Source organism: Bubalus bubalis, chromosome 3, assembly GCF_019923935.1.
Source record: "Bubalus bubalis isolate 160015118507 breed Murrah chromosome 3, NDDB_SH_1, whole genome shotgun sequence".
Lineage (NCBI taxonomy): Eukaryota > Metazoa > Chordata > Mammalia > Artiodactyla > Bovidae > Bubalus > Bubalus bubalis.
The window spans coordinates 279,681-290,962 of NC_059159.1; the positions used below are offsets into that span (position 1 = coordinate 279,681).

Below are 11,282 nucleotides of genomic sequence, written 5' to 3' on the forward strand. Positions count from 1 at the left end.
TTTTCCTTTCCATTAGGTGGAGCGGGTCGTACGTTGCCACCTCCCTGCCTCTGGGACGTATCCGGACTGTATCCCTGTTTATCCGGACGTCGTTCGGCCCGTGAGGCACATGCCGGGTCGCCCCTTTACTGAACATGCAGCATGGATGGGCTTCCGACTGTCTCGCGGTGGGGCGGGGCGAGGGCGTGGCGAGCGTGGGGGGCGTGGCATGGGGCGGGGCCGGGGGCGTGGTGGGGGGGCGAGGCGTGATGTGTGGGCTGGCGAGCGGGGGGCGTGGCGTGGGGGGCGTGGCCGGGGGGCGTGGTAGGGCGTGGCGGGGCGTGGGGGGGCGAGGCGTGGTGTGTGGGCTGGCGGGGGGCGTGGCGGGGGGGCGTGGGGCGTGGTGAGGCGTGGTGGGGGCGGGACGGGGGTGGGATGGGGCAGGGCGAGCTGTTTACATCAGTGACTTGCGTGGTGTTCTGAGCTTCTGAAGCTCAGAGCTGAGGACCTCAGACTGTGGCTGCAAACACCTCCTTCCCCCCACCTCTGTTTCTCTCTGGTTCTACCAGGACTGCTCTGTGGGCGAAGACAGAGGCAGGCTTAAAGCCAAATCAGCAAGCACCTCCAGGTGGCTGGTCTTTCACATTCAGGCCAGAAACTCGTCAGGAGCAAAGCCCCAAGAAGACAAACTAGCGCTAATTAGTGACGTGAGGCAGACATAGAGGAGCAAATACTGTTTGCTCTCACTCGTATGAGGCACCTGAACAGTCAACTTCACAGAGACAGAAAGTGTATGATTGGAGGGGTGGGTGGCGGGGAGGCGTTTAAAGGGGGCAGAGCTTCTGTTTGGCAAGATGTAAAGAGCCATGGACAGTGGGTAACATGGCGGAGCTGGACACGTAGAAATAATTAAGGTGGTAAATTTCATGCTGTGTATATTTTACCACATTTTAAAAAAGATCTCACACTTAAATGTTATTTATCTGGCTGAGTTGCCAGTCCTGGCTCTGCCACCTCCTTTACCTCGTGGGATCTGATGAATTTTAAAAGTTAAGAAAGTGAACACGTTATGGAAGCTCAGGGTTTGATGACCGTTTGGTTCACACCGATTCGGTGGGAACTAGAGTCGCAGGGACCAGACTCCAGCCCGGCGCCCCCAGCCCTCTCTGCACTCACTGTTGGCCTGGAAAGATGCAAACACAGTTTCTAACTGCTCAAGGCCACATCCTTAGGATGACCCCAGGCCCCCCCCCACCCCCCCAAACTGTCTGCCTGAGAAAATCCAAGGCTGCCTGAAGACTCTGCTGTTTGTCCAGCCAAAACCTGCCACAGGCCCTGGTCTCCCAGCCTCTGTGTGAGGGTCGGCACCTAACTGGATCACCTCCTGTTAGACAACCCCCAGATGGGTTCCCAGGCCCACCCTCTTCCACCCCTGGACAGCCCTTTGCTTCTCTAACTCTACAGAGCCTGCTGCTGCTGCTGCTAAGTCGCTTCAGTCGTGTCCGACTCTGTGCGACCCCATAGGCAGCAGCCCACCAGGCTCTGCCGTCCCTGGGATTCTCCAGGCAAGAACACTGGAGTGGGTTGCCATTTCCTTCTCCATTGCGTGAAAGTGAAAAGTGAAAGTGAAGTTGCTCAGTCGTGACCGACTCGTGTGGACCCCATGGACTGTAGCCCACCAGGCTCCTCCATCCATGGGATTTTCTAGGCAAGAGTACTGGAGTGGCTTGCCATTGCCCACCCTAGAAAACTTCTGATCACCTCTGGGCATACAGTTGAATTCTGTTCCTGCTGCAATAGTGTGTTACTGATTAAAATCTGTTCTGACCACTATACCTGTGGCTTTGTTTATCTCTGGCAGTTCTGATAAAACTTTATTTATGGACACTGAAATCTGAATTTCATGCAATTTTCACATCATGAAATTTTTTTCCTCTTTGATGTTTCTTAACCATTTAAAACTATAAAAACCATTCTTAGCAAGAGACAGGCCCCAGATTGACCCTCAGCTAGTAGTTTGCTGACCCGTCCCTGCAAAAGGGGCTGGCCACGGCCTCTGGAACAGATCAAGGTAAGGGGCACGGGGTCCTTTCTGCTCACTAGTCTGGCTTTCCATCCCCAAGGGCTGGCTGAATGCAGGGGATTCAAAGGCAGAAGAGTGTAAATTATGACACTCCAGGTGGCCCTTCATGTCTAGCTGCTAAGCCCGGCTACCTAATGTTCTCTGCCACAAAAATCCAGCGTCTGAAACCAGACCCTCGTGGCCGGGCAGCTGGAGCCCTGTGTCAGCACTGGGATGCCTCTGGCACTGGGAGCTCTGGAAATAACGCTCCTTGTTTTTCACGCTCTTGCCAATTCAGATGGCCTCTGGTTTCTCCTGAAGACAACCCAGGGCCCAGAGTTAGAAATTGGATTTCAGAGCCTCTAAGTTTCGCCAGTAAACAGACCCTCTGTCCCCGTGTCCCCACAGAAGTCCTCACCATCCCCGGGGCCTATGCCTTCATTTCTCCTCTGGGTCAAGGGGGCCCTTGGGCTGTGTGGTCAGAAACCCAAGCGATCTCTATGCAAGGCCAAGGAAAGGCATGTTTCAAAGAGTTTTTATTTCAAATCGCCATCAGACCAGTTAAAAAGTGCTTGTCGGGTCTGCCAGAAGCCAAGGAGGGGATGTCGGGTGACCAGGAAGCAGAGAGGCGCTGACGGCTCGCACAGCTGAGCACCCGGGGCGGCGGGCGAGCCGCGGAGGAACCTCGGGGAGGCCGGTCGAGGACCCCCTAGGACCCCAGCACCGGCCGCCCTGCCCCTCCCGGCCGGCTGGGCCGAGTCCACTGGCCAGGCGGGCCGCGCCGCGTGTCCGCTGGCCAGCCCCGGAGAAGCGCCGCGCCGTGTGCACGCAGTGGGGACGCGAAGTCACGCCGCCACCTCCGGCCAGTCCCAGGCTCAGCCTCCCGACGCAGGCCCCGCGCCCGGGCCCAGGACTAGTGCTCGGGCTCGGCGTCCATGCAGGACTCCCAGGGGTCGCGGGGCATCCGCGGCAGCGCGAGGAGCAGCAGCGCGAGGCCGCCGACCAGGAGCAGAGCTGCGGCGACGCAGGCGCAGATGAAGGACCAGGCGAGGGAGTGCGCGATCCAGGCCGTGTGCTCGCTGTCGACCATGCGCTGCACAGACTGCCGCATGACCTCCGCTGACACCGAGAGGCAGAGGCCTGAGGGCACAGCCGGGCTCAGGCTGCGGGCCTTGAGGGGCAGACCCAGGGCGGGGGGTGCGGGGGAACCAGGGGGGAAGGTGAGTGCGGGAGTCAGGTGGGGTAGTGGGGGGTGGGGCGGGGTCACGGGGGCATGGGGAGCAGGGGCCTGGAGCCGGGCCTTGTCCAAACCCAGCCCCCACCCCGGCGGGCTGGGGAGAGGGACGGGAGCATCCCTGGGCCCCGCACCCACGGGAGGCCCATCCTACCAGCGAAGATGTAGAACATGGATGCCGGCCTCAGCAGGTAGTCCCGCTTCTTCCGGAAGGACAGGAGCGCGCAGAGGGTGCCCACGATGATGAAGCCCAGGCTGAAGATGGCGATGGCGGCGGCTGAGATGCTGTACTCTGCGGCACAAGAGTGTGGGGACGCCGGGGCCTCAGGAGGGGCTCGGCGTCCCCTCACCTGCTGTGCCTGCCCCCAGGTTAGTGATGCTCCGCCTTCTGTCGTCCCCGTTTCCCAGGTGAGAACACTGAGGGCCAGAGATGAAACCATTTCTTCCGAGTGGCACATGAGTAAGGGATGGGGCCAGGATGTCCACACGACCTAATTCCTTCTCCAGGTCGTCCAGGCACCAAAATGAAGGTCTTCCTTCCAGGGGCACAGGCCTCAGAAGGTGGTGGGAGATTTGTGGCTTAAGACCTGCCTGGAGCAGAAACCTCCCTCCCAGAGTCAGGGCTGAAGGTGACACCCAGGCTCAGGGTGGCCTGTCCTGGGACTGACAAGCAGCCTCTGGAAGGATGACAGAGTGTGGCTTGTTACAGAGCTCGGTGCCGGAGAGGATCTGTGTGCGTATGCCAGTGTGAGCCTGGGTGTGCATGTGTGTGCATGTGTGTCTGGGTGTACGTGCGTGTACCTGGGCATGCGTGTGTGTGCATGGGAGCCCTGATGCAGAGACCTGAGACACCTGGAGGTGGGAGCTGCCGTTTCTGGGCACAGAGGTTGGCCCGGCTACCTCTGACAAACTTCAGGAGGGGCTGCTTGTCATCAAGCAGGAGGCTGGGGCTTTCATGCCAGGGATTTTCCAGCTCAGCAGGGAGTGGCAGAATCCACTTTTCCTCCCATCCCTACCCTCCACCCAGGCTCACCTTTCTGAGTAGTGACTTCGAAGATCTCCGAGCTCTCGCCTGGGTTAAAATGCCTGAAGTAGGAACAGTTTTTCTCTGCAAAGGAGGGAGACAGTTGAGAGAAAGGGCTGCAGCTGGGGCGGGAGCTGGCAAGGAGGGGGCGGACCAGTCCCACCAGGGCTTCTGGCTTGCTCTCTGCTCTCTAAACCCTGACTCTGGGCCGAAACAAGCATCTTTCTTCCACCCTTAGACCAAAAGTTTGGTGGGAAAGGGGCTGCATAAGAGCCTGAGGATCTTCAGAGAGCTGAGGCTGACTCAGTCCAGGTGCAGAGCACTGGGGTACTGAGCCCTTTTGGCAGATGGGGTAACTGAAGCCTAGAGTTCAAGTCTGTTCGGGACTGTGGGACACATGGTCAATCAGGGCCAGACAGTGGTCCTCAGCTGGGGCTGATTCTGTCCCCAGGGGACACTTGGCAGTGTCTGGAGACATTTCTGTGTCCCAGCTGGGCAGACGGCTACTGGCACCTGGTGGGTGGTGGCCTGGGATATGCTGAACACCCTGCAGTGCACAAAACTACCAGCCCTCAGATGCCAGAGCCGCTGGGGTTGCCAGACCCAGGATCACATACAACCCAGGGCTGGTTTCCAATCAGCATCCAGGCAAGGTCTTTTTCAAGAACTTTCCAGGAGATTCTGATGTTCAGCCAGGTTTAGAAACCTGGCTCCAACCCCCTTAAAATGTCGCCCGAAGGGCTTTGCTGCGTGGGCCATTGTGTGGACTTGGATGAAGGGCCGCGTGTGACCATCATCTCACGCATTAGGCCCTCCACGCCTGTGAGCATAGAGGCAGCGCAGCTGAGACCTCCTAGGTGAGCTGCTTGGCCCACTTGATTAGCTCCGGGAAAGCCATGGAAAACGTGTGTTGGCCACAGGGCCCAAAATCTGGATTTGGTAGTGGGCAGAGGAGGAACTCCGGAGAAGGCAATGGCAACCTACTCCAGTACTCTTGCCTGGAAAATCCCATGGACAGAGGAGCCTGGAAGGCTGCAGTCCATGGGGTCGCTAAGAGTCGGGCACGACTGAGCAACTTCACTTTCACTTTTCACTTTCATGCATTGGAGAAGGAAATGGCAACCCACTCCAGTGTTCTTGCCTGGAGCATCCCAGAGATGGCAGAGCTTAGTGGGCTGCTGTCATGGGGTCGCACAGAGTCGGACACGACTGACTTGACTGAGCAGCAGCAGCAGTGGAGGAAGAACACAGAACAAAGAAATTCATACTGATTTTCAATATAATTTCTCCTCCATTTTTCTCTTTAAATCTCTCTTACAACTAGATATACTGTAAAATTAAAGGACTATTGCTTATTGCATAGTTTAATGTTCTTTACTGCTGATTTAGGAAGTAGATGAATGGGTTATTTTGTACTATTTTGTTTCTTAAAAAACTAAACCATGTTGCTTTTTATTTGTGTGAGGCACTGCATGGGATCGTTTCTCCTGCATCTCCTGGAGCCCCAGTGGGAAGCTCTGTGCTCCGGTTCAGACGCGTCTGCTTTGCGCCTGCATTTGGTTTTTATCTTCAGGCCACAGCTTAATGTTCACCAGGTGTTTGGTGCCCCCTTTCTTTTGGAAAAAAGCCTGCTGCCAGTCATAGCTTTCACTGGGGTCCAGGCTTCCATCTGCCTGAGATGATCATCTCCCACTGAAATCTCTGGCCCCCGACCCCCCAATGTCAGGGTTACTGCTGCTCCGCAGTGAAGGAAGAGAATGGCCCCGGGAGATGGAGCCTGGTTTAGCAGCAGCAAATATTCCATGAAGTACACAGCCTTTTCTTTGAGCTTCTATATTTAAATCACTCTCCTTTTGAGCTGAGTTACCTGGGGTGTGCGGCTGCCGCTGGTGATGTCAGGGTGCTGTTGTCCAGCATAAGGGAGCGCTCATGTGTGTGTTAGGGTATCAGCTGCAGCAGACCTGCTCTAATGGCTCCTGCGAGGTGCCGGGTCCCCCAGAGGCTCCCTCTGGACAGAGGAATAATTTCTGTCTCATTCTTTAAGGGCCAACTTTGGTTGCTTTTGAAAACCCTCTGAAGGGAATTGACTGAATTCAAGTGTGTTTTCACGATTGGCTGCCTCCCTGACAATTTGCAGACCCTGAGTTAGAAGCCTTCGGCACGAGTGGCCTGGACATAAGGCCCATAGAGGACCCGGCCAAGGCAGGCACGTCCATGTTGCCAAAGGTCCTCTTGCTCAGGTGGCGGTTGGGGTGTCAGCACCCCCAGACCAGCACCAGCCTCTGGGGAAGCCAGTCTGCAGGTTGTGCGGGGACAAGTACAGGCACCCCCCCTGGGCGTCTGGAGGTCCCAGTTGCCTTCCTCCGTGGCAGGTCTTCGGGCGAGTGGATGGGCCCTCCCACCCGTCCCCTCTCCTGAGTCAGTACTTGAGGATGACTGGTGTCCCCTGTGCTGAACCAGGAGAAGGACCACTGCAGGGCCCTGTGGATGCCCATCAGAGACCACAGCCCCTTCGTGTCTTGTAATCTTTTTAAATTTAAAATTAAAAACTTGACATTTTTAAACAATGTAACTGTGGAAATTAGATGTCCACTCTTCCTCAGGGTTTGTTTCTGTGGCTGCTTGTTAAATTTCATTTCTGAATTAAATATGTGAAGTCTGTGTTCATGTATGGCCACTGAAATCTCTGCTCAGGTAGTTTGGTGGTCAGCTCACAGGCATTTCCTAGAATGCTTGAAAGCCATGCCTCTCCCAGTTTTTGCTGAGGAGCTCCATGCCAGCAGACAGCCAAGCACTCAGCAAAGTGGCCTGCGTTGCTGCCTTAGCCTTTTTCTCCCTTTCTCTTCCCCACCTCCTCTGCCCCGGGCTCGTTCTCTCCCTTTCCTTCTCTGTCTCTCTTTCTCCCTCCCTCGTGCTGTCTCCCTCCTTCTCTCTGTCTTTCATCACACAGCTCTGCATAAGCCAGAGGTGAGAGCTTATGGCCTTCTCAGATCTTTCCCGTGCACCCTTGTTGCACTGTGGACCCACGTGGCCTCCTAAATTCCCAGGAATATGTTGGGGCTTTTCAAAGCCACGTATCTTATTCTCCAGTTTTCTGGTTAGCCTATTGTTTGCTCTGTTATCTGCTCCCTTAGGCAGTTACGATATTAAACAACTGCCTCTAATTGTTTTTGACAAATGCCTCCTGGGTAAAAGACTGTTTCCACTGGATGAGCTCAGAGTCAGGTCAGATAAAGACAGCCTTGCAAATGCGAACTTCTAGGGAGCGCCAGACAGATCAGGTAATGACAGCAGTCTGGGAGTGAGGCCTTGAAGGGCCCTGGTCTGCCCTTCTGCTGACTTCCAGGCAGCTGGCTTCACTCCGATGGCAGGCTGTTGGTTTTTGAGGCTGTGACAGAGTCAGGGAGCAAAGAACTGGAATAGCAGCTTAAGACACCACACACCTCATTGTTCCTACTGGGATTCACTCCTCTTTTTTGAATAAGCACTTACTTATTGCTGCAAGACTGGTTAACTTCTAGAGTTCTGAAAAAGTTTATTCTGACCGTGTTAGCCAATGTTCTCATTGTTTTTATGGAGAAAAGAATTTTTGGAGGTTCTTACTGTTGTTTTTTCTGATGTCATCCAAAGGTAACATATGTAATATATACGTTTGGCAGACAGTGCTATACTTGTATTTGTAGATGTTGTTAACTAATGAGAGAAGGCATATGAACTCTATTCCTCCAAGAAACGCTGATCCAGTAGAGCACAGGCAGGATGGGTGGGGAAGGGAAACGACATCCCCTTGCAGAGAAAGGATAGGGGAGAAGGCAGGAGTGCACTTGGACAGCTCATCCAGTGCTCACAGGCTCGGAAGGTGCGATTCACTCTGGACCAGGAGAAGGCGGCCTAGAGGTTGACTCGACTCAGGCTCATGGCCAGGCCGAGCCAGCGCATCCCCTTTGGCCGGTCTGGTCACTTCCCACTTCGCCTCTCCTTGTATAGACTCCCCTCACCACCCTGCTCATCTGCTCTGTAAATTCACCAGGCTTTAAAAGGCCAAGAACAGGTGGACCATAACAGTGCGTTCCCATGCACGGTCCCTGGAGAATCTGCCCTGCCCAGGAGGGCTGGCGGGATGGTGCATCTGTTTATGGGTGTGCTCGGCAGTGGCCGCGGGGCGTGGGCATGTGGGCTACATGATACCCTCGAGCACATGTCCGTGCCTCTGAGAGCCCTCAGGCTTGGGACTCGCTGTGTCTTCCAGGTGTCCAGTGGGAGTGAGCAGGGCAGGGCTTTCCTGGGATCGGGGGGTGGGGGGGGGTGGGTGAGGAAGGTGAGAGGCGGAGGGGTGGGGTTTGGGCTCCTTCGCCCCCCACAGAGACCGCAGGGTCTTCGGGGACTTAGCAGTGCCTTCCTTGAAGAGCAGGGTTCAAGGAACACCCAGTCTGATAACAAACTAATTCTGAAAACCAGGCGGGACCCTGCACTCAGCCTGGTTGCCTGCCCCCCATTGGAAGGAGGGCTGGAGGGGACTTTGGGTTGCTGGGCCTGAGCGGGTGTGTTAAAGGAAGGCGTGGAGTCTGCGATGGGCTTGTCAGCGCCCAGTCCTCTGGGGGTGGTGGGCAGGGCCCGCACGGAGCCCCGACTCTGACGCGGCCCCAGGCTCTTTCCGCAGCAGGCCTCCGCCCGCTGAGAACGTGGAGGCTCCACACCTGCGGAGAGGCCGGCCACCCTCACACCAGGTGTTCTCCACAAAGAGCGCCTTCAAGTGTGGTTCGCGCACCACGAGGAGAGTGAGGCAGGCATTTAAATCACAGGAGAGGGAGCGTTTTCTGAGTCTGAAGGGGACCCCGTTCAGGAGGCGCGGGACACACAGTCCTTGCACAAAGCCGGTCCCGCCTCACAGACGAGTCACCTGTGTGGGCACTCAGGGCCGGCACCCAGGAGGGCCGCGCCGGGTTTCCTCCTGCCGCCTTCAGGAGGAGGAGTCCTGCATTCCCCTTTTGCAGCGGGCCCGGTTACCCTTTAGCGGAGTGTGTCCGCACGCCAGCCTGGAATGAACTCCCCCGTGGCGGCCCTTCCACCTGAGGCCTGCGTTTGGTGGGGGCCGGGCGTCCAGGCTGTCTGCAGACCCGCGTTCTCTTTGCTGAGCCGCGGTCTGTCCGCCCATCCTGCCCCCGACCAGCCCCGAGCCCCAGCGCACGGACTAGCTGCAGACGAGCGCCCGCACTCCGCCGCCCGGCCCCGCCCCGCCAGCACCGCCTCGGCCGGCCCACCGCCCCCGCCCAGGCTCGCTCCGGTCTCTGGAGCCCCGTCCTCCCACGGGGCGGGCGGGGCGGGTACGTTACCCCCGGGCAGGGTGATGGGGCCGCAGCTCCTCTCCTTGTCGCCCACGAAGATCCGCTTCGTGCAGATCCGCCAGAGGCCGAAGTGGGCCGCCTCGCAGGTCGCGTTGTGGTGCTCCACGTGGGGGCTCAGCACGGCCCAGTGGTCCGTCACCACGGCCACCAGGGCCAGCACGATGCCCACCAGGATGCAGAGGAGGGCCACTCGGACCTTCAGGGTTTTGGTCGGGGACATGGTGGTCCCGGGGCAGTGGGCGCCTGGGGTCCGTCGGCCGTGTCCTTCCAGGCCGGGGGCAGCCGGGCTGGGGCGGCGGCAGTGGCTCCAGCGGGGGGTGGAAGCTAAGTTTAGTGTGCCGGGCTGAGCCAGGGTGGGCTGGCCGTGGGCGAGGCCACTGGACGGGCTCAGCAGCTGCCCAGGCGTGTCAGAGGCCTGAGGAAGCTTCTATTAATGCACACCCCGGAGCCTCACCGAGGACGGCTGCTCCTTGGGTTTCAGGGCTGGCTCCCCTCCCGGGGGCCAGGAGCACACCAGGGTGGGGCAGGAGAGAAGGCTCAGACGGGCTGCAGACTCGCCACCCTCAGAGCCCGGCTCAGGGGGCCTGAGCCGGGAGGGCGAGGGGCACAGGCCTGGCGCTACGCGTGCCAGCCTCTTCCTGCTGGGGCTGAAAGAGGAGTGAGCTGGGGGAGGGTGCAGACCCAGGGACACAGGCCTCTGTCCTCGCCTGGAACCAGGTGAATGGGACTCTGTTCTGGGGCCTGGGGGGCCCCACCCGGGGCCTCTGGCGCCCACGGCCCAGGGGAGCACGCTCTAGACCTGAACCCCCACAAGCCACCCCAGGTCGCTCCTGCACTATTTCCTTGTCAGTTCTCTTTCCTTCCCTCCACCTGGGTCCAGAAGAAAAGCTCTTGGGGGGCTAGTAAGTCTTTCACACATTTCCGACACTTGCAAATCAAAGCTCGCGCAGGGGCGCAAAGCCCGCTGGACCTGACTGGAGCGCTGCTGACACTGTCGTTCCAGCTTTGCTGTTCGTCGCCAGGTCGTGTCCAGCTCTTTGCAACCCCATGGACTGTAGCACGCCAGGCTTTCAGTTTTAGGTTTACCTTCTATTAACGACTTCCCTGGTGGCTCAGACGGTAAAGCATCTGTCTACAATGCGGGAGACCCGGGTTTGAGCCCTGGGTGGGGAAGATCCCCTGGAGAAGGAAATGGCAATCCACTCCAGTACTATTGCCTGGAAAATCCCATGGACAGAGGAGCCTGCTAGGCTACAGTCCATGGGGTCGCAAAGAGTCGGACATGATTGAGCGACTTCACTTCAATGGCAGGTAATAAGGATTTTCAGGTTATATTGTCCTTTACAAAGTAACTATACTTCAGTGAAGAAGAACAAAAGTAGATTGATTTACAGGTGACTATTAAGCAGAGACATTGCTTTGCGAACAAAGGTTCATCCAGTCAAGGCTATGGTTTTTCCTGTGGTCATGTATGGATGTGAGAGTTGGACTGTGAAGAAGGCTGAGTGCCGAAGAATTGATGCTTTTGAACTGTGGTGTTGGAGAAGACTCTTGAGAGTCCCTTGGACTACAAGGAGATCCAACCAGTCCATTCTGAAGGAGATCAGCCCTGGGATTTCTTTGGAAGGAATGATGCTA

At 57.3% G+C, this 11,282-nt stretch overlaps 1 protein-coding gene across 1 annotated transcript; it reads right to left on the minus strand.

The window, feature by feature from the left end:
• Positions 1-2,560: 2,560 nt before the first annotated feature.
• CACNG1 (calcium voltage-gated channel auxiliary subunit gamma 1) lies at positions 2,561-10,032 on the minus strand. The gene is made up of 4 exons (XM_006046264.3): positions 9,633-10,032; positions 4,309-4,383; positions 3,430-3,567; positions 2,561-3,181 (listed from the first exon to the last, which is right to left on the minus strand). Exons 1-4 carry the CDS (start codon positions 9,862-9,864, stop codon positions 2,955-2,957), a joined length of 672 nt encoding a protein of 223 aa, XP_006046326.1. The 5' UTR covers positions 9,865-10,032; the 3' UTR covers positions 2,561-2,954.
• Between the last annotated feature and the right edge of the window lie 1,250 nt (positions 10,033-11,282).